Here is a 25,906-nt window from a genome sequence, read left to right on the forward strand (position 1 = left end):
AGCCGACACAAGCATCCTCCAAAAGGGCCTCATAGAAACAGACAACTGGTGCCAGAGCCATGGCCTCAAGCTAACGCCAAAAGTGTATAGTCATCCCCTTTGGCAAAAACAAAGTGCCCACAAATTACCACATAGGTGGTAATCCATTAAGTACAGAAGAAGTAATTAGGGACCTGGGGACCCAAGTTGATAGCAATCTCTCATTTGACAACCACATGGCCAAAGTGGTTAGAAAAACATTTTATATAGCCCACCTAATCATGAAGGGATTCACATCTAGATCAGGGGAGGTCATCGTGCCTCTTTACTCATCCGGCCCATAATTGAGTACAATGCCCCTTTTGGGATGTACCTTACCAGACTCCTGCAGCAACTGGAAAGACCCCAAAAGTATCTCACCAAGAGGATCAAGGGGCTCAAACAGATGCCGTATGCTGCCCGGTTAAAGAAACTCCAGCTTTGCTCAGTGGCATACCGCCTGCTCAGAGGTGATCTGTGCCTGACGTATAAAGCCATGTCCAACCCGGAATTAATGGACATGCTGCACCTCAGAAAATCCAAATCCCATCGAGCTACGCGCTTGAGGGACTTGAACCTCAGCACTGAAATAAATAGGACATGCTGGAGGGACAGATTCATAACCCAGAGGCTCCCTTCACTCTGGAATAAAATCCCAGTCCAGGTTAGGCAGAGTCCCTCATTGACTCTCTTCAAGAGGAATCTTGATGAGTGGATGGGAGATCGTAGTTTTACCCCGGGTATCACTTCTGTGTCACTGTTAGACAGAGGCACAGTATACTAACCTTGAAAAAGGGCATAGCAAAATTAATTTAATATGGGTGGCGAAAGCCATACACACTCTGGCTAGGCTTTTAAATGCCCTAGGGCAGATAGCCTAGTATGAACCTATGAACAAAGATAATGGTATTAGACTGTACATAACAATGCAGAGCTCTATTTTTGGTGAATGTTCATTAACTCCAGAATTTTAGTATCCCCAAAACACTCAGTACAGCACATCAAGTGGAACACTAGTGTAGCTGTATTAGATTGTTAAAAGGAGGGACTATCAATGTGTGTCGCAAGTTTAATTTTTTAATTTCTAACTTAAATGTTTTGTCTATTTTAGTAAAATATATGTATATCTAAATTTAGATATGTATGCTGTTAGGGAAATGAATGGAGTCTTAAGAGTAGGAAGGTCTGTGGCCCTGATCCACCCAAATTTTTGTATGTGTGTGTAGAATCTGACCAGGTTGGAGAAAACACTAAATGTGGAGAAAACTGCATTAAAGGTAATGTTTTCAAAGGTTCACATTGCATCGCTCTGTTTTCCATATGTACTATTTCTCCTAAAAGTTCTATTTCTTAGCTTAGTGGTATTTTGCATTTGATATTTTATTTTAAAAAAATTAATTGGAAATATACTGATTAACATAGAAAGCGCACAGGTGTGGATTGCTCAAAAATTGGCCCCATCACGTTGTGCTTTATAGTGATGCTGATCTGGGTGCAGGAAGTGATGGAGAATGAAATTCACAGGAAGCAAGAAGTAAGATTGTCCTTTAATAACATGGATACATTTAATATTGTTAAACTTGCACTCATCCAGACTTTGTTTTTTGAATAAATGACCTGTGAGAAAACTGCCAGTTTCCTTTCAAGCAGTACTTTGTTGCAAACAGAAGACACAGAATGGTTAGTCCCACATCTCCAAGAGAATGGCAAGGTTTGTAGCTGTGAAGACTGGTGCAGATGTCAAATGAAATTAAAGCTGTCAGTTCACTTTTCTGTCCTCTTCTAGCATTTCTTAATGCACTTGCTAGCAGTTTCCAGGACTTCCAAATATTTTCATCTTTATGGTATTTGCAATAAATGCACAGTGAAAAGAAGTTATGTACTCACTATAACGTTCCATATGAGTTGTTCCATCTCTTCTTCATTCATCACTGATGGGTTCGGAGCCAATCCCCGGCTCCGACATGACCGACTAGCAAGCTCAAAGTTCTCCAGTAGCTTGACACCCCACCCCTTATGCCATGATGCATTGCTGGAATTACCTCAGCTCTTGTTTGCTGCATACCATATAAAAGTACAATAATAATTCTGCCTAGTATGAATACACATTGAAAAACCAGGATGAAGACCACCTCCAGGTCAACTGTCAGCCAGGGGGGGGAAGGAGGGAGGGACGTGAGAATGAAGGCGAGATGGAACAACTCACATGGAACATTATGGTGAGGACATAACTTCTTTATGTGAAGTTCAGTCTCTCCGTTCATTCATCACTGATGGGTAGCATCCTTAGCACCCTGATCTTCGGTGGCTCATGGAAGTACACTCTTCAGTACCGTAGAACCAAATGAAGCCCTGTCCATGGAGGCCTTCTCCATTTTGTAATGAGTTATAAACGTGTGAGGTTTAGACCAGGTGGCTGCTGCACAGATGTTATCCAAAGGCAATTTGGCTTGAAAGGCTAACTAGGTAGAAACTGCTCTGGTTGAATGAGCCTTTACCATACTAGACAACGGTATATTATGAGAAGCATACGTATAGGTGATGCAATCCGACAGCCACTTAGACAGGGTTGTTTTAGCAACTAGTTTACCTTTCCTGGTCTCAGAAAAGGACACAAGGAGTTGATTTCCTAATGTCTTTGGTTCTGTCCAAATAAAATCTAAGTTGTCTATGAATATCGTGTTTATGCAACATATATTACAACTTGTTGGTATGATTAGGGAAGAAAACGGGTAACTCAATGACTTGATTAATGTTAACCTCAGAACATATTTTGGGCAGAAAGGATGGATTAGTTCTGAGAGATACTGTCAGAATGGAAGACCATGTAAGGGGGTTTGATGGAAAGGGCTTGGAGCTGACACTCTACAGGCTGAAGTGATGGCTACTAAGAAGATAGTTTTCCATGACAAGAATTTCAGTTGACAAGATGGTGCAGGCTCAAAAGGAGGAAGAATGATACGTGATAACATAAAATTCAAATTCCAGGGGGAATAAGGTGTCCTCACTGGAGGCCTTATGTGAAAGGAACCTTTTAGAAAAGCCTTAGACAATTGGTGAGCCATAATATTCAAACCATCAATTCCTAGATGTAAATTAGATATAGCAGATAATTGTACTCGTATCATAGCTGCCGCTGCTCCTTTGTTGAAGATTTCTGTCAAGAATTGTAGGATAGAAGACAATGGCGCTTTATAAGGGTCAGTGTTGTGGGAAGAAGCCCAAATGGAAAATTTCTTCCACTTACTATGATATAATTTTCTGGTGGAAGGTTTGAGGGAAGCCAATAAAATCTGACTAGTGTCATGGGAAAGATTATAGAGCCTGGCTATGCTGGGAATTGGAGCAGCCAAGCGGTTAGCCTCAGTGTCTGTAAAGACTGGTGAAGATCCCCTGACGGATGTGTCAACAAGTCCGGAACTGGGTCCAGGATCCATGGATCTTCCAGAATATGATGATAAAGAAACGGGAACCAAATCTGCCGAGGCCAATGAGGGGCTATGAGGATGATTCTGTCCCAGTGCCTTTGCTTTCTGTAAGAATTTGGAAATTAGGGGAATTGATGGAAATGCATAGAGGAGACCTGGGGGCCAATCGTGGACAAGCGCATCTCTCGGGGAGTGACCTAGAGTGGGAATTAGGGCAAAATAGCTTCTACATTTGTTGTCAATGTGACTGGCGAAGAGGTCACAGGAAGGCTGGCCCCATTTCAGGAAGATTCTGTCCACAATCTCTTGTTTGAAGGACCATTCATAGGGCAAACAAGCTGCTCTGCTCAATCTGTCCGCTATTACGTTGGATTTGCCCGGAATGTACATTGCCAACAGAAAGCGCTGTGAAGACAGTGCCCACTGCCATAGTCTGAGGCTACTCGGCAAAGGGAATAAGACTTGGTCCTGCCTTGTTTGTTCAGATACCAGACCACTGACATGCTGTCTGTATTGCAATTGTCCCTAGGGGAGGAGAGTCCTGAAAGAATTGCAATGCTAGAAGTACTGATTTCATCTCCAGGACATTGATATGCAGATGTGATTCTTGATCTGTCCATGTGCCGTGGGTAGTCTTTCCCTGAAATAGTCCCCCCCACCCTATCAGGGAAGCATCCGTGGTCACAGTGGCAACAGGAGGGGGAAGCATGAAAGGACATCCTATTGTGACATGAGATGTCAACCACCACTGAAGCTCCTTCTTGCAGGAATTTATTAGGATCATGTGACTCATTGGAAGTTCTTGGTAAGACCATTGCATGAATAGAAGCCATTGAAGGATTCTCATATGCATCCTTGCTAAGGGGATTGCTAGAATAGCTGCCGCCATCAATCCTAGAACTTTCAAATACCTCTGTTGCTGGTGCTCTGTTCTTTGATATTAGGGACATGATGTGTTGGCGGAAGAAGGAGAGTTGTGATTGACATGTCTAGTTCTGTCCCTATAAAAATGATATCCTGCGATGGCAACAAGGCAGACTTTTCGAAGTTGACTGTAATGCCTAGCTGATCGCAGTGTGTCAGAGTAGCCTCTCTTGCTTGAAGTCGATGCCTGGTGGTGGAAGTAAGGAGCCAATCGTCTATATACAGAAACGCCTGGAATCCTAGACGCCTCAGATGAGCCGTGACTACTGCTATGCACTTGATGAACACTCTGGGGGCTGTAGTGAAACCAAAGGGCAGAGCTAGAAATTGATAATGATTGGCTCCCAACTGGAAACGCAGGTGATCTCTGGATGGTCGGCCATCTTTATGTGGTAGTACACATCCTTGAGATCGATCGAGCATATCCAATTGTCCTCCCCCAACAAGGGGAGTGTGGACTGTACCATGATCATTCGGAACTTCTCTTTTCTCACAAACTGGTATAGTCTGCTGAGATCCAAATCGGGTCTCCAGTCCCCTGTTTTCTTTGGAACCAAAAAGAACCTTGAGTAAGTTCCGAATCCTGTCTGGTCTGCTGGGACTGGCTGGATGACTCTTTTTATAGCAATCGGCATACCTCTATTGCTGCTCATCCTAAATGACTGGGTGGAACGTCTGGGATTTTTTTGACGGGAAGAGGCTGGGGGAGAATGGTATGAAATACCCTCTGGAAATGATACTTCATACCCAACTGTCATTTGTTATGTTTAGCCAGGCTTTGGGGTACAAAGATAAGCAACCCCGACTGCCTCCAGAGTAGGACAGGCGGGCCTTCCTTCAGGAGTGCTGGTAGGATTGACCAGAGTAGTGATCTGTCACCCTAGTGTTGCGGACCCCCTCTGCCACGAGGGCGGTGTCTTCCATTGAAACCCCCTCCTCTGCCTCTGGAGGGGGGGGCTCTCCACATGTGTCTTGAAAGGCTCCTTGGGCTTTCTGAAACCACATCTTTCCTCCCCTCTGACCTTTGGGAAAGGGTTGAGTGGGGGTTGAAAAACAGACTCCGGCAGACGGTCTTTCCTTCTTGCTCACACCTGGTTAAAGTCTCGTTCACCTTTGGCCCAAACAAGGCTGAGCCATCAAATGGGGTGTTAGTAAAGGAAGACTTGAAGGGTTCCACGAAGGAACAGTCGCATCCAGGCATGCCTACGGAGAGCGATTTCTGTACCTGCGGCTCTACTCAAAACCATCAACTGCGTATGATATGAGACGCATGGGCGTGTTGACTATCGAATTGAGGGTAGAGAGCTGAGTGGCAATTTTATTGGATACACTCAAAGCTACAGCACCCTGAAGAGAATCTCCCAACTCCTTAAGGAGATCTCTCTGCATTCTGGTAAAATGTGTCCAGTAGTTCAGTAATCTGAGTGAGAAAGTCGCTGAACTGAACACGTGTTTCCCATATATATCCATGATCCTAGATTCTCTATTAGGAGGATGGGTAGATGATGGAGTCTCGGACATTTCCTTTTTGGTGGCTGCCGCCACCACCATGGCATCAACAGGGACTCCCTTGGTCAAAAAGGACTTATCCACAGGGGCTGAAATAAACTTATTAGGCATCCGAGGAACAAGTTCCATAGATTCTGGAGACACCCACGCCCTAGGTGAGACCAGATCCATAAGCTCATCATAGGATGGAGATAACCAAGAGGTGGAAGGTTGAGACCCAAACGCCTTCAGGAGAACAGACTCATCCTCAGTAGGGCTCTTGGACTGCCAATCACCCCTCTAAGGATTTCAAGAATCTCCTCAAAGGAGATGTCCTCAGAGGGTGATCTGGGGGACCCTTCTGATTCATCCAGATCGGTGTCCAATGTGAGACTCCTGGGGGGAGTCTAAATGCCTCCTCTTACATAATCTCTTCTTGGGAACCTCTTCAGGGGGAACTTCTGGAGAGGTCTCAGAAGAGCACGGAGTGCCCTGTGGGGCTACCTGAGGCTCTGAGTCTCTACGCTTGGGAGGACCAGAGGAAACAGACACAGGCACTTTAGGGGAAGAAGAGGCCAGACCTTGAGATGAGGAAGTCTTGGGAGACAACACTCACTTCATGGCATCGAAAGCACCTCTGCCCCGATGAGAAGGAGTCAATGGCTCCAATGGAGCCGCGATCTCTTCCTGCACCGAAGCCATGGACTCAGAGCCCGAGGTAGTAGCCTAGCTCACTCGAGCTGAGGCCCCGAGAGGAAGAGACGGCACCGACAAGTCAGTGCGGCTATCGTCGCCGGACACAACCGGAGAGCGTCTGCTCCTAGAATCACTGGTCAGTGCCGAGAATGTCCAAGCAGATGGAGCTGATGACACTGGAGCAGGTGTCTGCTCCAAGGGATCCACGATTATCAGGTCAGCCTCCTCTGGCTCCAAAGGTCCGATATGGCTCGGAGGAACAGACAATTCAAGGGTAGTGGTCTTCGGCTCTGGTTGTGTCTGAGCCGACCGCAGTTTAACTAGGTCTGGTGCCTTCAAGAGTTTCTGAACCAGCCGGTCCATATCCAGATCAGATAAACTGACAGAGGACCTGGAAGAGTGGACAGATGGAGCCGATTGGAGCAATATGGAAGGATGTTTTTCTGTAACCGGTTCCAAGCCCATGTCCAGGTTCCAAAAAGAGCAAACTGCTCCGAGGGCAGTGGAGCCGAAGTCGCCACAATTTCTGACCTCTTCCCTTTCTTGGATCTAGAATCAGTGGAAGACTTAGAAGATTTGGATGATTTCCTGGCTCCATCCTGGTCAGACAATGCCTCAGAAAAGGGGTGCTTAATGATACCCCTGTCAATCAATTTCCTCTTCCTTTCAGCTAACACTCTTGTTGGAAAGGAATGACATATGCTGCAAGACTCTTGCAAATGTACCTCACCCAAGCAGTAAACACACTGCACATGGGCATCTGTGACTGACATTTTCTGTCCGCAGTCTGGGCACTTTTTAAACCCAGACTTTGGATGCTTATCTTTATATTCAGACATTACACAACTCAAGCACACTGATTAACTAAGAGCTATTTTAAGTAATTCGCACAAACATACACACTGCCCAAAAAAGGGGGACTAACAACTAACTACAAACAATAGAGATCCAAAATGATAGTCCCAAAGGGGATTACAGACTAATCACTAATCCTAAGGCCAAAAGGCCGAAGGCAAGATAGAATACTGAGGAAAGGGGTAAAAACACAGAAAAAAAGTACTATTTACTAACTAGTATATCTGCTGCAATGAATAGAACAAAGTGTATAAAAAAAGTGAAAATGTAAATTGCTGAAAGTTGAAAAACTCCCAATAAAGTCTCGAGCCAAGCTGGAAACCAAGAGATCCGTGCCACGGCAAACTAGATCTGAGAATTCCAGCAGTGCATCATGGGATAAGGGGTGGGGTCTCGAGCTACTGGAGAACTTTGAGCTTGCTAGTCGGCCGTGTCCGAACCTATCAGTGATGAATGAACGGTGAGCTTGAACAACTTCATATTTATACTCTCCTCAATGCTTCTCCAGCTGTAGAATCAAGACACACATCAGGATGATGTCCATATGTCACACATCTGTGACTTGTAGAAACAGAAGCCAATTACAAGAATGTCACAGAAGATGGAAATTTTTAAAGCTTACATTTTAAATGCTTTAAACCATTTTATTTTTTTTAAGTAATTGATGTTCCAAGACCACCTGAAATGCAGTTTGATGCAGAGGGGTGCAAATGGAATTACAAAGATAATTTCAGTTTTAGTCCTTAAAAGATGCTCTGAAGTGTTTTGAGTTTTTTTTTCCCCTCATCCTTTTGATCCAGTGATGGCTTTATAAAAGTCATGCATAAGGGAAAAAATGCAGGCTTGACTTTATTTCTAGGCAGAATATTCAAGGCTACATACTTAAAACTAACGAAATGGCAGTGCACAATAAATGGAAAAGACGAATGTTTGTGGTGATGTATAAAATCATTCTGGAAAATAGTACTTGCCTCCCTAGCCCCCTCAAAAAAGATACTGTCTGTGTATTCCCATCTAGTCTTAAATTGAGATGAAAATTAAGGCACAAATGGGCTTGGTTATGTTTCAAGTTGCTGCTGTCATATTGATTTACAAGAAGCCTCTTCACCCGTACCAACACCTTCTGTGTACCCCTCTGACGTCATACATGGACAAAACTGAAAAAAAAATAAATAGAGCATATTTGCTTTCATATAAACAGCTTCTTTACACTCCCTCAAAAGATAAACACCAGTATATGCAAGTGTTGATTGATTGTGAGGAAAGTAAAAAAAAAAATTACAGCAATGTTTCCAACATGTTGCTCTTCGTAGATTAGTACCTATGAATCTAATGAGCACTAGTCTTTATAAGCCTACTCAAGCATCTCAGTTGCATCCCACAAGTTTAAGTGGTGTATGTAAGCTAGGGCAAGGTTTACAGGCAGCCACTGCCCATTATAAACAAAGGTGCTAAACTTGGTGTGTATTTCTGATTTCCCATCCTTTGGTCCAGATTTCTCATGACTAGGGTTAAGAAAGAGCTGCGCTTCACATAGATGGGAAGCTTGTTCCAACAAAGGAATTCTGAGACACATACCTATCCAACATTTGTGGTTATGTCACAAGCAAAGTTTAAATCCGTAGATAAATTCTAATGCTGTTAATTTTCCAGATGTGCAAAAGGTCCATTAGCGTAGAATCCAATCATGCCTTGTATGCCTGGAGTAGATGGACTCTTAACAGTCTCTTTTCAAGAGTATAGAGAGAGGGCTGTGAGATTTGCAGAAGACTTGCTGTTTACACCCTATATTGTTTTTCGGGGGATCATCTTTGGATGTTCCATTAGTTGAAAGTGCCTGATCAGGTACTTACCAAAGGGGATGTACTTTAATAGGGCTGAAGAGGATCGAATACAGTGGAATGATGAGCAACATAGAATTATTTCATTACTATCTTAGGCACACATGTTGGTTGAAAGTCAGGTTATCTTTGTGTTCCCAAATTCCTATTACTTCTACTCCTAGTGATATGCTGTTGATGCAACTTCCTAGGATGGCTGAATTCCCAAAGGGTACTATTATACATTTTTTGGCATTGATTTTTAAGTTGTGGCTTTGATACCAATCAATGTTGTGTAGTCCAAGCTCACCTTCATTTTTACATATGGGTTCGGAGCCAATCCTCTGCTCCGACTCTGCCGATTTACAAGCTCAAAGACTTGGCTTGTGGCTAAGCAGGTATCACATAGTGCACCAGTACAAACCCCAGATCTCATTTGCCACGTCGGCGAGTTCGGTTGTGCTTCTCTTGGCTCTGGCTAAGTGTTAAAATTCTTCTATTTAAATTTTGTATTACAGTTATTACGATGTTGTAAGGTGATATTATCTTGGGCAGTAGTGTTGTTTGCCCTTTTTGGTGCATTCTTAGCTTAAACTTGTTGTTAGTTTGATATCCTGTGTGCCAGTTTAGAGTTCTTGTAGGTGCCGTTGTGCTTTTTTCCTTATCAGGTAGTTTATTCGTTTTTGGCAGTTTTCTGCTGATAGTTGGCAGAGGCTCCTGTTCTGTTGTCTTTCTAGACCATTATTGGCAGCTTGGTCTGAGATTGTATTTTTGGTGGGGATCCGCTGGTTATTTGCCAAGGGTTGGAGTTCCTTCCTTAGTACATTAGTTTTTTCTTCTAATTGTTCCACAGAGTTATATACAGTTTTCTGTGTGTGCAATTTCTGGTCTGTTTAAATTAGAAGACCCATTTTCTGTCCCACCGGGCTAGGCCTGTTTGTTAGAGGACCTATTCCTTGTGGTACTTCTTTCTGTACGGCTAGGCCCATTTTAGTTACAGGACCTAAAAATTGTTACCACATAGTTATTTACAGTTTTCTGTATGTGTGTTTTTTTGGTCTGTTTAAATTAGAAGACCTAGTTTCTGTTCCACCGGGCTAGGCCCGTTTAAGTTAGAGGACCTAGTCCTTGTGGTACTTTCTTTTGTAGGGCTAGGCCCGTTTTAGTTGGAGGACCTAGTCCTCTTCCCTCATTCTTCTTCCTTTCCTGTGTCTGTCTCTGTGTCTCTGTCTCACTCTCTCTTGGTCTGTCTGTGTCTCTCTCTTGGTCTGTCTCTGTGTCTCTCTCTTGGTCTGTCTCTGTGTCTCTCTCTTGGTCTGTCTCTGTGTCTCTCTCTTGGTCTGTCTCTGTGTCTCTCTCTTGGTCTGTCTCTGTGTCTCTCTCTCTTGGTCTGTTTCTGTCTCTCTCTCTTGGTCTGTCTCTCTCTCTCGGTCTGTCTCTGTCTGTCTCTGTCTGTCTCTCTCGGTCTCTGTCTGTCTCTCTCGGTCTCTGTCTGTCTCTCTCGGTCTCTCTCGGTCTGTCTCGGTCGGTCTCTCTGTGTCTGTGTGTGTGTCTAAAGAGAGTAAGGAGCACAAACCTTAGGGTTTTAAGAAGTGCATAAAATGCTCCCAAAAGATGTCTTTAACGGATGGTCACAGTACATGTGTCTACTGTTTAGGGCCAAACATGCTGCTATGCGCGTAAGTCAATGCACGGCCAAAGTATTCCTTATTAACAACAGGAGGCCAGCAGAAAAATGTGTCCGATAAGGAAGAAAACCACCAAGAATGATGCATACGTATCAAACTATAGATAACTTTATTATGCAGACCGGTTTCGGCAAAACAATGCCTTCTTCAGTGTAGAAAACAGTTAAAAGTAAAATACTTTGGCCGTGCATTGACTTACACGCATAGCAGCATGTTTGGTTGTGGATTCTCAGCTATGCTGTAGGACGTGTCGGGAAGCTATCATATCGTGTACAGGGGAATTCTCCCCTGACCTTAAAGAAACTCACTTTTGGGACTCCTTTGGATGTACTATTAGTTATGTTTTCAACAGTATTTGTATATTTGAAAAATAAGTTGTACTTTTCAAGCTTGCGCTTACTTTTTCGTTAACTTCGGTTTACTGGTGACCATTTGGGACAATGGTGAGCAGCATTGCATTTGTTTGGGCCTATTGAACTAGCGAGTGGCGCTTGGTGTGGACTTTTTTGCTTGGACAGAAAAACTACTGAAAATAACAGTCGCTACTTTCTTTATTCCTTCTACCATTGTGAACACGAGATTGGTGCCTATTTTTGGTTCTGGGAAGGTCGTTTACATCAAACCTTTCGGGGACATATATTTGAACTGAGCGAGCGTGCTTATACGGATAATTGTTTGCAACTCTATCAGCATTTGTTACTGCCATTTTTTCTTCAGTGATTGGGAGTAACCATTGGAACTATTTTGGTGACTTTGGACTAAGGTTTTACCTAAATTGAACTGTTTATGGACCTTATTAATATTTTTTTGACAGTTGGTATCGCAATCTTTTTGAATGTATACAGCATTTTCAGTTTTGTATCATGGTTCACATTTTATGTTTAAGTTGTGATTTTGGCTTTTTGCTTTTATAGTTTATTGTACATTTAGAATAGCAATAGGCCATTCATATGTGACAAGCCTTTATTTATATCAGTTAGCTATTTTCAACTTACATATTTAGTGTTGTATTTCAGTTTTTTTCACTATTGGACTGGTTTGTATACAATATCACTAGTTTTGTGATCAAGTTTAACAGTATGGTTTAACTTGTATAGGTTCATTGCAGTTTATATTATATACCACTTTTTAGTGGTTTTTGGTTTGGCGACATTGGGTTGTTTACTATCAATGTGATCGCTTCACTTCAGGCACATTTGCTCAATACTCCCTTATGAGGATAATCAGGCTTATTGGGTCATTCGTTTTAGCCTAATTGTTTGGTGGGACTTGCCATATTTGTGTATATGATTCGTATAGAATTTCTGTTTGGTTTCTTACCAATTTTTCTGTGGGATTGCCATCGGCCTATTGTGGGTCTGTATACGTATAGATTGGTTACATACATTCTTCTGGACATTTAAGGCATATGTGTCTATCTTTTGGGGCCTATACACTGTTATATCTAGTATATGGGCTCTATAGGTTGCTGATTATTCTCATTCAGACATATATAATTATAACTATAGGTGTCTATTTTTTGGGCTTACCTATTGTGGATCTGTATACAAACAGATTGGTTACACACATTCGTTTAGACATTTATGTCATAGGTGTCTATCCTTTTGGCTTACACACTGTTATATTCAGTATATGGGCTCCACAGGTTGCTGTCTATTCATATTTAGACATTTATAACCATGGGAGTTACATTTATATGTATGGCTTTTTATATGTTGATGGTGTTTTTCAGTTTTTGAGTTTTCCTGACTATAGGGTATGCTCTACCTTTGGTACGTGGACACTGTATAGTTTCTGTGTTGTGTTTTCTTTTTTGAAAACTATGATGTTAAGTTGTCTATCTCGCCTTCATTCTTGCTGGATGGATTCGGAGCCGACCTCGGCTCCGACTCGGCCACTCTAAAAGCTCGAGAGTTGGTTCCACCGGCTCGAGGCTCCCCTTATATCCCACAATGCTAGGTGTGTATTACCTCAGATCTCGTTTGCCGCTACAGCTATCGAGACGTGTTGCTTCACCGGCTTCAGGTTAGTGTAGGAAATAGTTTAAAAAGTTGATTAGAAACCCTTTAATTTAGTTTTCCATACAGTTTCCCCTTACCTTAAAGGTCTTTGATCCCTTTAATCTAGTTTTCTTTATTTTTTTACCTTAAGAACTTATAGTTCTTCCCTTAGGCCTTCGGGCCCTCCCATTCCCTTGGAGTGTGTGTGTTTTCTGTAGGGACTTATAACAGTAAACAGCTAATTACTTAGTTTAAGTTTTCTGTTTTTGGTTTATAGTGTAATCGGTGTGTTTGTGTTTGTGTGTGGTTACACTTGTTCCTTGATATGTCCAAGGATTCGAAGGTCTCAGGCTTCTAGAAGTGTGACTCGTGCTGTCAGAAAATGTCTCTGACAGACGGTCACACTTCTTGTGTGTACTGCCTGGGACCTTTACACCTGCAGGTCTCTTGTGCTGTATACCATGGCTTCAGCCCTAGAGTCCTGCAGGAAAGAAAGAACAAGCTCATCTTAAGGGGCTTGCTTAAGCCTGAGGGTCCCTCGACAGCTACTTCGGGTAAACCCTCTAAGGCTCCTAGGTCCTCAACTCCAGCTACTGAGTCGACGCCTAAGGCTTCGAAGCCTACTACGACATCGGCTCCGGCTGGAGCCGATGAGACTCTAACTGCTACTTCTGTGGTCCCCTCGGCTCCGGCTGGAGCCGAGGCATTGGAAATTTCTGAGTCTGCTCCGATCCGACTATCGGAACCGACGTCTAGAAAGAGGTCCAGGTCACCGTCCCTTGGCTCCGTTCATTCGGCTCCAGCATCTCCCTTGCTGTCTGAATGGAGCCATAGATCTCACTCCTCTAGATCATCGAGGCTTTCGGATCATGACCTTCAGAGGGTAGTGAGTCAACTTCTTAAGTCCGAGGCACTGGCCCAAATGCTTCAGAGCCCGACTCATCAGTCTATGCTTAACCCTATCCCTCAAAATGTTCCTCCTCCGACTCCTTTGAGCTCGGAGCCGGGGCGTTTCGGAACTGAGACTGTGGTAGTGTCGGAACCGATACAATTGTCTTCGGTTCCGTCGTCGGCTCCGATTTCTTCCTTGGAAGAATCTCGGCGCCGGACTTCCCTCGTCGGCTCCGAGGGGGTGAGTGGCATCGGACCCTTGTCCGACCCCGCTCTCCCTCTCGGCACTGGTGAGTTCGGCTCTGACATCGGCCTCGGAGCCATCGCTGTCGGTGCCGAGGGAGGTTTTCAGCTTTTCGGAGCGGGGACCTTTGGCTCTGCCTGACAGGGGTGCCTTCGAGGTCATGCGGAGTGTGTTGGAACCCGGTTCAACTCCACAGTCTGCTCCGTCCGTCCCTCCCTCTTCGGTGCCTCAGGTTATGTCTGCTCACTCCCTCATCCCAGACCGCAGAGAGCCAGCTCCTCAAGAATCCCCTGTGGGGATCACATCCTCTTCCGAGGCCTCTCCTGAGTTGGCAGGGGAGCCCCCTAGGAAGAGAAAGTGCAAGAGGAAGCACATAGACTCACCTGAGTCTGTCACCTCTGACACGGATTTAGAGGATTCCGAGGGTTCCCCGTTCCCCTTCTGAAGATGTCTCCTTTGCAGACATTCTAGAGATCCTGAAACAGAGGGGAAATTGGCCAGCCCTTAACCCTTCGGAGGATGAATCTGTGTATCTTGAGGCGTTTGGCTCTCGCCCTTCCACCTCCTGGGTGTCCCCCTTTGACCCCTCATGCAGGTGGTAGCTAAAAAGGCTTGGACGGCTCCTGACTCTGTGGACCCCACCCCCAGGAGACCTTCAAAGTTTATCACAGCACCAGCAGATAAGCAATTTCTGACTAAGGGAGTTTCTGTGGATGCTATGGTGGTAGCTGCCGCCACTAAGAAGGAGCTAGCTGATCCTTCGGTGCCTGTCCATCCTCCTAACAAGGAATCTAGGTCTATGGACAGGTACGGGAAGCGGAGGTTTTTGTCCGACCTTTGCTATGCGTTCGCTGAACTACCTCTGTCATTTCACTCGTCTTCAAAGAGACTTGATCAAGGAAGCGAGTGAGATGTTAAAGGATCCTACAGCTGCGGGTTTTCAGGATAAGATGAACGCTCAGCTGGCTACCCTAAATTCTATAGCTAACTCCTCCATGCGCCTCCTCTCATATGCGGCTGATGGAGCGAGCAGAGCCGCAGGGACAGGTGTGGCCTTACGCCGGCATGCCTGGATGCGGCTATGCAATTTTGCAGACCCCTTTAAAATGTCTTTCACTAATTCCCCGTTTGATGGATCATCCCTCTTTGGTCCTCAAGTGAAAGAAACCTTCACGAGGTGCGAGACGGATGGCAAAACTCTTTCTGCCGTTGGAGTCCGTTTTTCTACTCCTTCTAGGCCTTACCCCCAAAGGTCAGCAAAGTGGGAAAAATGTGGTTCCGCAAACAATCTCAAGGGACTTTGCCTGACGCACAGAGTCAGTTCCCCTCCAGAGGCAGAGGAGGGAACAATAATGGTAGACGTCGCCCTAGGGGCAGGGGGGGGGGTCCGCAGAACCAGGGCAATCGAGAAACTTTTTCTGATAAGCCCTTCCAGCATCCCTGAGGTGTTGCCCGACTGTCCACCTTCGGAGGCAGTCGGGGGAAGATTGTCACTGTACCCAGAAGCCTGGCGATCCCCTAACTCAAGACAAGTGGGTACAGTCCATCATTTCCAAAGGCTATTCCATTCCGTTCTTTCGTATTCCAAATCAATCAAAAAAATCCCTTCCAGATGTTCCACCCGCTCAAAGGGATCAAGCAGCGTTGGAAATTTCAAAGTTGCTTGCAAAAAGAGCCATTCAGCCAGTGCCAGCAGACCAGCAAGGATCCGGAATCTACTCCAAGTTCTTTTTGGTTCCAAAGAAAACAGGGGACTGGAGACCCATTTTGGATCTCAGTATCTTGAACAAGTCAGTCAAGAAAACAAGATTTCGGATGGTCACGCTACAATCCATCCTACCCCTATTGGGAAAGGAAAACTGGATGTGCTCTATAGACCTCCAGGATGCATACTATCATATAAAAATGAACAGACGCTCCAGGAGATTCCTCCGCTTCAGGCTGGGAACCAGTCACTTTCAATTCAGTGCCCTGCCCTTTGCACTCACCACTGCCCCCCGGGTGTTTACCAAATGCATGGCAGTGGTAGCTTCTCACCTGAGACGTCAAGGATTCCAGGTGTTTCCATACTTAGACGACTGGCTCCTCACAGCTCCTACCAAGCATCTTCTTCTATTAGCCAGAGACTACACCTTTCGCATTTGTCAAAAGTTAGGTATCTCAGTAAATTGCGAAAAGTCTGTTTTGTCGCCTTGTCGTGCTATTACCTTCATAGGCGCAAATCTAGACACAATCAACATGTCTGCGAGACTCACAGACCAAAGAATAGCAGACATACGCAAACTGGTCTCCCTTCTCTTCCACAGCAACAGAGTCAAAGTCAGATTAGTTCTGAAAGTACTAGGGATTATGGCGGCTGCTATCCCTCTACTTCTATTAGCCAGATTTCACATGAGAATCCTTCAATGGATGCTCTTCACACAATGGTCGTACCAACAACTTCCTATGTCCCACACCATTATGATTACGCAAGCATGCAAGAATCATCTTCTTTGGTGGATTTCTTCCCCCCAGCTCTTCCTGGGAAGACCCTTTGTTCCTCCCCCTCCGGTTGCTACTCTGACAACGGACGCCTCCCTGATCGGGTGGGGGGGGCATTATCAGGGCAGAACAGTCCAGGGCTTATGGCAACCAGACGAACGCCACTTGCATATAAATGTTCTAGAGATGAGAGCAGTGCTTTTAGCGTTGCAAGCCCTTCAAGACTCTCTTCCCTTGGGAACAATAGCAATCCAGACGGACAACATGTCTGTAGTGTGGTATATCAACAAACAAGGTGGAACCAGGTCCTATCCCCTATGTCGAGAAGCACTCAGACTGTGGCAATGGGCGATTTCTTCTCAGCGGTTTCTGATTGCAACGCACATCCCCGGGAAGTCCAATCTTATCGCGGACAAGTTGAGCAGAGCTATCCTCATGCCTCACGAGTGGTCTCTGAAAGATTCTATTTTGGAGAAAATTTTTCTCAAGTGGGGTCAGCCTTGCTGCGACCTTTTTGCTACTCCCCAAAACAGCAAGTGCAGAGATTATTTCACCCTATTCCCGTTACCAGGCCAGCCCAGCAGAGGCGCTCTAGTCCAAGTTTGGCCCGGGACTTCTGTATGCATTTCCTCCTTCCCACTAATCTCTCAAGTGATACAGAAAGCTATCGCTCAGAAGGCCTCATTGATCCTCATTGCTCCTTACTGGCCTCGACAGGTTTGGTTCCCCTTTCTACATCAATTTCTGTTGGAGCAACCTTGGCATCTGGACCTAGTTCCAGATCTTTTGATCCATCAGTCGGGTCAGTTACATCGCTCCCTCCCCTCTCTGAACCTCACTGCTTGGTTCCTCCAGTTCCAACCTTAGCCAGGCTTCCTCAAATATCTCACTCTGTTCGAGATATTTTGATAGCTTCCCATAAATCTTCCACTCGAAAGATTTATCTGAGTAAATGGAAACGTTTCGCCTATTGGGCTCAAGGAAGGGACTTAGATCCTTTCACTGCTCCCATCCAAACAGTTCTGGATTTTCTAGCTGAACTTTTTCATGCAGGTTCATCTCCTTCTACTCTTAAAGTTCAATTGGCAGCTATATCTAACTTTCATGTGGGCATCTCAGATTCTGCCATCATGTCCCACAAGCTTTGCAAAGCGTTCTTGAAGGGAGTTTTTCTCCTTAAGCCTCCGATAAGAACTCCTCCTCCTTCTTGGGACCTTAATTTAGTTCTCACATCTTTGATTCTTTCCCCTTTTGAACCTGCAGCTTCTTGTTCAATGAAATTGCTATCCTGGAAGACTCTCTTTCTGGTAGCCATTACTTCAGCTAGAAGGGTCTCAGAACTTCATGCACTCAGCAGTCGACCACCCTATCTGTTGTTTCATAAGGATAGGGGTATCCTTACGGACCAATCCATCCTTCTTACCTAAAGTAGCCTCTGTGGCAAATCTAAATCAAGACATAGACCTCCCTGTGTTTTTTCCTAACTTTTCAACAGGTCTGAACAAAAATTGCATTGGCTAGATGTTCATCGTCAATTGAGATATTATTTGGACAGGACCAAACAGATCAGAAAAACTGACCAGTTGTTTGTTTCTTATGCAGAAGGTAGAGAGGGCCTTGCAGTTTTTAAGGTATCACTCTCCAGATGGCTAACATCCCTGATTTCCTTTGTGTATGAAATTAGACACCAAAACTTGCCTAACAAACCTAAGGCTCATTCGACTAGGGCTTTGGCTACCTCTTTAGCTTTCCAAGACAGGCTGCCTATTGATACCATTTGTGCAGCAGCTACATGGGCTACTCCTCACACTTTCATTTCTCATTATAAGTTGGATCTAGCTTCTAGACATAGAGCTAATTTTGGTTCCACTGTTCTCAAGAGTCTGTTCCGATAGGCCACCCGGGACAAGGTGCTAGGGACGCGGTCCCATCCAGCAAGAATGAAGGCGAGATAGACAACTTAACATATAGAAGTTATGTTCTTACCATAACGTTCCATGTTAGTTGTCTTCTCGCCTTCTTTCTTGCTTCCCACCCTCCTTCCCCCTAGCCTAGACAGACCTAGAGGAGTTTGATTGTGACCTCTCTTTCTTCCACCTCTATTGTATATATGTATATGCTATACTTTGCATATATTCCTTCATCAGGTTTCAGGTCACCTTCTTCCTTTCTTTTTATAGAGGTGGTTTTCCCTTTTCCAGTAGTTCTGGATTTATTATTGGCTGGGCCTAGCTTACAAACGAGATCTGAGGTAATACACGCCTAGCATTGTGGGATATAAGGGGAGCCTCGAGCCGGTGGAACCAACTCTCGAGCTTTTAGAGTGGCGAGTCGGGCGAGGTCGGCTCCGAACCCATCCAGCAAGAAAGAAGGCGAGAAGAAGGCAACTAACATGGAACGTTATGGTAAGAACATAACTTCTATTTTTAGGTATTTAGGCTGATTTCATTTTTTACAACATTCATCCCCGCACTGTGTTTCTTCTATTTCTCAATTTGTATATAATTATTACATGTGTTTACTTGGAACTATTATAAAATATCCTGCCTGACTCCCGGGATCTCTCTGGATTATTTTTGGTCTACATATTCACATATTTTTCAAACCCTGGTTACTTTTCTCAGGTTTGTGGCCCTTGTAGCTTGTTCTGTGGCACTCATTTTTATATTAACAGCATGGACCTAGACAATATTTTAACAGGATTGTGTGCCGATAGGGAAGACTTTGGGGTATTTGGTATCCAGTCTTCGCCAGGCAACAACCTAAATGGGTCTGGACAACAATCAGTTATAGATTGTGAATTGGCTTTCAATTCCCTTTACCAAGGGACTTAAAAATCTCAGATCCAATATTTGTCATCTGCGATTATTTTGCGCCTATCTTAACAAAAATATTGCCCCTAGGGGCCTCAGAATACGGTTACAACCGTTGGTTGGCAGACCAGAGGACAGATTGCATCATGAGTGGCATGAAGCTTTACAACAGGGGTCCATGTTATTTGTTAATATACTGGCCCAGTATTATGAGAGAATGGTGGATATTAACCTACAGGAGGTTAAAACCATGTGTACAGAATGTAAGAAATATGAGTCTGATCCCACATTTCAGGATTCTATTAAGAGACTTTCACAGGAACTCACAAGCCATGAGAAAACAACCAAGGACAGGAAAATTAAAAAGTTTAAAAGGGACTATATGGATTATCAAAGGGGACGTCCTTTTGATTCCAATAAGACAGTTAGATTTACGGGTGTTAGTTCAGGATCCACTTCTACCTCCACTACCAAAAAAAGACAGAGGTCTATTTTGAGAAATAGGGAGAAACACAGTGCCAGCACATCAGGGGAGGATTCCTCATGTACTGATTATGATAGCTCTGGTAACAGGGATTCACCACACAGGAAAAAAAACGAACAGAAATATCCCTTTAGATATGGCCCCAGGCGTCAGGGTGGACGCAAACACAAACGTGGTCAATGTGCCAAACTCCTTGGAAGGAGTGATTCAGAATTTTCTCACATAACCAATGATAATAATGAGGTTTTTCAGAATGTTTTGAATTTGTCTAATTTAACTCTGACTTTACAACAACAACATCTTTTAAATAAAGGATTAAGTTTTGTACTGGGGTTTTTTTTGCAATGAGTATCATATTGTCACTGATGTCATGAATTTCTGTCACAATTTGAATCTGAAACTGTTTTTTGCGGATAGGGAGTCTCAAAGATCCAATGACTTCAGATTCAACAAATCGGATTTTCAGCCTCCGATGAATAGACACGTTTCAATTTTCATGCAGTCTGTACTTAGGGATTTACACTTTGAACATAGGGAGTATGATATATTGAGACATAATCTAACACCACAGGATATTTCAGCTCTGCAGGAACTACGTGACAATCACAATATTGCTATCTTACCTGCTGATAAGGGTGGGGTGGTGGCGGTTATGAATATGAGTGCATATTTGAGTGAGGGCAATTCACATCTGTCTGACAATAGATGTTATATGAACATGGCCATTGATCCCACTAAGAATTTCAAGCAAGAAATAGATTTGTTCCTGAATCTGGCCCTTGAGGAAGGTATCATAAGCAAGAATCGTGTCTCACAACTTACTGTCAAAGATCCTCAGAAACAAATCCTCTACTTGCTTCCAAAGATACATAAATCTATTACAAATCCTCCGGGTAGACCAATTGCATCAGGTATTGGTTCCTTGACAGAACCATTATCTGCCTGCCTTACACAATATCTTAAACCCCTCTTGGGCTTGGTCCGGGCCAGACTGCAGGACACAACCCAATTTTTACAGATTATTCAGGATAGCCAACTTGAGCCTGGCTGGCTTATATGTTCTTTGGATGTTAAGGCCTTGTACACCAGCATTCCTCATTGGGCTGGTTTACAAGCCTTACAGTACTGGTTAGACAGAGCTGCCCTGTACTCACCTGGGTTCAATACCCTACTTATTTGTATGACTGAACACATTCTCACCAAGAATGTCTTTTACTTTCAAGGACAATGTTTTTGGCAACTCCAGGGTACGGCTATGGGAGCATCATTTGCTCCCATATATGCTGATCTGTTTATGGCATTCTTTGAGGAATGCATGATCTATGATCCATTACACAATATCTATTTAGTGGAAATTGATATTTGGCACAGATACTTGGATGATTGTTGGTTGGTGTGGCGGGCAGATGCTAGGTATCTGCAGGAATTTGTTGAATACCTCAATCATAATATCTGGGGAATTGAGTTTGCGGTTACATTTGATCTAGAAAGCATCAATTTTTTGGATGTTACAGTCATTAGGAATCGGGATCATACATTGAACACCAAGATTTACCGTAAATATTCTCAATATAACACCTTATTGCATGCTTCTAGCATGCACCCACGCAACATCCCGAAGTCACAATTTATGCGTATGAAACGTTTAAGTTCCACACGATTGGATTATGATTGTGCCAGTTCAGATCTTTACCATAGATTTGCTAACAGAGGATACAGACACTTGGATATTATTAGGGCTTGGACCTGGACTACCAACATCGACAGAAATACTCTACTACAATATAAAATACAGGGCAGTGACACCCCAGACTCTATGGTCAGGTTTGTTACCACTTTTGGCAGAAATTCAAATGTCATTAGGGGAATTGTCAACAGACATTGGAACATTCTTATGGCCAATGAATACTTGAGGTCCTTACTGGGTCCACAGTGTAGATTTTCATTTAGAAGAGGCAAAACATTGGGTTCCATATTTTCTCATTTCAAACACATAGAAAGTGGGGGAGCCATATACAAACAGTTGACCATGTCTGGTGATGAACTAGTGGGTACCTTCCCCTGTGGTCATTGTGGCTCATGTAAACAAGTTAGTAAATTCAAACAGTTCACTAGTCGCAATACTAGCAGAATATATCAGTGTAAAATGTTTGCTAATTGCAGTAGTAGCTGGGTGGTCTATTTGGCAACCTGTCAGTGTCAAGCCTTTTATGTAGGCCAAACTTTTACACCACTCAGAACATGAATTAATGAACACAGATTGGATATTAAAACCCAGAAGGAAACCAATGCATTGTATCGCCATATATTGAAACACCCCGATGCACAATTTACCTTCATGGTTATAGACAGGGTCATTGGTGATCGTAGCAATCCTCAGGGATGGCACAATATACTCAATCACAAGGAAAAATACTGGATCATCACATTTGGGTGTGTTATTTTCACCAGGTCTTAATGACCATCTATAACCACAATTTATTATGAATGGAACATTTTTTTGTTGCCAATTTATTTTTTGGCATAGTATTTGGTCAATGTCTTGATTGATTCGGTTTTATTTATTTTTGCCCATTAATAGTGTATACATGTAATACTGGATCATCACATTTGGTGCGTTATTTTCATCAGGTCTTAATGACCATTTATAACCACAATTTATTACGAATGGATCATTTTTCTGTTGCCTATTTATTTTTTGGCATAGTATTTGGGCAATGTCTTGATTGATTCAGTTTCATTTATTGTTTGTCCATTAATAGTGTATACATGTTATTCCTGGGGAAATCATTGTTCTGGAGGATATTTTTATAAATTTGTAGTGCATATATATATGTTTTTCTCCTGGGTTGATATTTACTTTGAACAGTTATTTTTTTACTTCGAACAGTTATTTCTCTCTCTTTTTCTGGTTTTGTTCTACATAAGTGACTGCTTTTGGTATCATTATGTTATATCTGTCTGTTGTGCCTGAACATTTTTGTATTTGGCTAGACAGGAGGGTAATTTGGCAGTCTTGCCCCCAAATGGTCATTTTATATTCATTTTTGTATTTTATACATGTCTTGTGTTTTTCTTTTGATTTTCCTGTATGTATCAGCACTTGTGGGAATACACTTTGGATCTCATTGGTGGGGGTGGTCTGTAAATATTCATGTGGTTTACTGTTGCACTTTTAATTGTTTTCTACACTGAATAAGGCATTGTTTTGCCGAAACCCATCTGCATAATAAAGTAATCTATAGTTTGATACATATGTATCATTCGTAGTGTTTTTCTTCCTTATCTGACACATTTTTCTGCTGGTCTACTGTTTAGGGGCGATCCACCTGCAGGAATCATGCTTGTTCTGCCATGCTTTCTCTCCTAGGGTGTTACAGGAGAGAGAACAAGCTTATACTCAAGGGTCTACTGAAACCATCTTTTGAGGACGTTCTATCCAGTTCTTCAGCTTCCTCCAAGTCTGGCAAATCTAAGTCGTCAAAAAAGCCTTCTCCAGCACCGGCTAGTGTCTCGGAACTGCCTTCTAAACGGTCAAACTCTGCCTCCTCGACTCCACTGCCTTCAGAGCTGAAGGAGAGCACTATTGTGGTGTCAGAGTTGGTTCCAAGTGTTTCGGCGCCAATCTCAGAACTGATTGAATCAGCAATTGAATCTGCTTCTCGGAGCCGGTCTGTGGATTCGCTACCGGTTTCCGTGTTACTAAAGTCTCCAGCGCCCCCTAGATCAAGATCCCCTACTATGTCTTCCAGGAGCCTTTCAGAAGAAGATGTGGAGAGGGTAGTGTTGAAACTCCTGAAGTCGTCTGCCTTAGTAATATTATTGTTGGCTTTGACCCAGTCGCCTCCGGAGCCACTCGATCCAGCTTTGCCCTGGTCTGCTATTCCTCCTCTGAGCCATGTTGGCCCTTCGGAGGTGGAGTGCTTGGTGCCACCGGAGGTACTATTGGTTCCAGCTCCCTTTGTCGCTGCTTTGGACTCTAGTTTGGCTCCGACATGCTCAGTGCCATCCATCTTGTCCAGGGGCCGAAGCTCTCCTGATGGTGCCGACAGGGAGGGTTGGAATCTATCTTTAGTTCCGAGCCTTCCTCTCAGTGTGTCTGCCAGGGTGAGCTCAGACCCTGCATCTATCTCAGAGCCGATGGCTCTGGCTCCGACATCAACATTTGTCTATTCGGAGCGGGGGAGGTCTTCAGAGCCGGACAGGTCGGCATTTGAGATGATGAGGAGCGTGCTGTCTCATTCTCCAGCCCCTACCAGTGGTACCAGCACTCTTCCCCCGAGAGCACCCACTTCGGTCTCAGCCCCTACTCTCTCCGGAGACTCTCTTCGGTTCCGAGCGTTCCTCTCGGTGCATCGGCCAGGGTAAGCTCGGACCCTGCATCTATCTCTGAGCCGACAGCTCTGGCTCCGGTGTCGACCTTTGTCTCTTCGGAGTGAGGGAGGTCTTCGGAGCCGGAGAGGTTGACGTTTGAGAAGATGAGCATGCTGTCTCATTCTCCAGCCCCTACCAGTGGTACCAGCACTCTTCCCCCGAGAGCACCCACTTTGGTCTCAGCCCCTACTCTCTCCTGAGACAGCAGAGACCCTCAGCCTCAGGAGCCATCGGCTGGTGGCCCCCACTCTTCTGAGACCTCCCCAGAATGCCCTTTCGAGGAGCTTCCCTGAAAGAGGCTATGTAAGAGGAAGCATGTTGACTCCCAGGATGAGTCCTTGATATCGGACACTGACCTCGAGGAGTTGGAAGGGTCCTGCAAGTCATCCTCTGATGTCTCCTTCATGGACATCTTGGACGACTGGCCCACTGTCAACCCTTCTGATGAGGAGTTGGTGTACCTGAAGGCTTTCGAGTCTCAACATTCTGCCTCTTGGGTGTCTCCACCTTTTGACGAACTAATGGATCTAGTTAGCCGAAAGGTGTGGGATACTCCTGATGCCGCGGAGCCAGTCTGCAGGAGACCCAATAAGTTTCTATCTGCCCCACCTGGTAAAGAGTTTTTGTCTAAGGGTGTTCCCATAGATGCCATGCTGGTGGCGGCGGCCACAAAGAAGGAGCTGGTGGAGACTTCTTCCTCTGTTCATCTGCCAAATAAGGATTCTCAACAGATGGACAGATTTGGGAAGCGTATCTTTAGTTCAGCGGCATTTACCCTTCGATCATTGAACTATCTCACTCACTTCACGAGATTACAGTGGGATCTCTTCAAGGAGTTGGATTCTATACAAGGTGTGTGTACTGAGGGAGTCCCTGACAAGATCTCTGCTCAGTTGTCCACCTTAAATTCTATAGTTAACTCCTCCATGCAGCTGATGGAGCAAGTAGAGCAGCGGGTTCAGGAGTTGCCTTGAGGTGTCACTCCTGGATGCGCTTGTGTAATTTTGCACAACCGTTCAAGTCTTTCACCAATGCCCCATTTGATGGTTCCTCATTGTTTGGTTCCAAGGTGAAGGAGACACTTACCCGGTGTGAGCAAGAAGGAAAGACACTTTCTGCCGTGAGTACGTTTTACTGTTCCCTGCGGACCATATGCCAGAAGTCAAAGGGGCGGTAAAATAGAGGGTCTTTCCAGACACACAGGGTGAATCCTCCTTCAGAGGCAGAGGAGGAAATGGGAGACGTCACCCTAGAGGCAGGGGCGGCCCGCAATACCAGCCAAGCTGCGATTCCTTTAGGGGACTGCCTTATCAGCGCTCCTGATGTGAGGCCCGACTGCATTTCTCTGGGGCCGGTTGGGGGTCGCATTTCTTTGTATCCAGAAGCCTCTCTAAATATCACTCAAAACAAGTGAGTGCAAAGAGTTGTTACCAGAGGCTATATCATACCCTTTTCCCTTCCACCATTTGTTCCCAAGAACATCCCAGATGTACCACCCAATCACAGGGATCAGGCAACTGTGGAGATCAGCAAGTTGTTTTTAAAAAGAGTCATCCAGTCCATCCCAGCAGGCCAGATCGGATCCAGAACTTACTCCAGGTTCTTTTTAGTACCAAAACGAACTGGAGATTGGAGGCCAATATTGGGCCTCAGCAGGTTAAACGAATCCGTGAAGGACAAGTTTCGGATGGTAACTCTGCAG

At 44.4% G+C, this 25,906-nt stretch overlaps 2 protein-coding genes across 2 annotated transcripts in view; both read left to right on the plus strand.

The window, feature by feature from the left end:
• The window catches only part of SIRT7 (sirtuin 7), an 885,398-nt gene that overhangs the window by 129,686 nt on the left and 729,806 nt on the right, over nt 1-25,906 (plus strand). The gene's annotated exons all lie outside the window — the stretch shown is intronic.
• Nucleotides 20,549-25,906, plus strand: part of LOC122800097 (low affinity immunoglobulin epsilon Fc receptor-like) — a 263,352-nt gene continuing 257,994 nt past the window's right edge. Inside the window, exons 1-2 of the mRNA XM_044069624.1 lie at nt 20,549-20,741; nt 23,201-23,501. Of these exons, the coding sequence (XP_043925559.1) occupies nt 20,549-20,741; nt 23,201-23,501 (494 nt within the window). The remainder of the gene's footprint in view (nt 20,742-23,200; nt 23,502-25,906) is intronic.

This window comes from Protopterus annectens, chromosome 4.part0, assembly GCF_019279795.1.
Source record: "Protopterus annectens isolate FY-2018-M chromosome 4.part0, PAN1.0, whole genome shotgun sequence".
Classification (NCBI taxonomy): Eukaryota; Metazoa; Chordata; order Ceratodontiformes; family Protopteridae; genus Protopterus; species Protopterus annectens.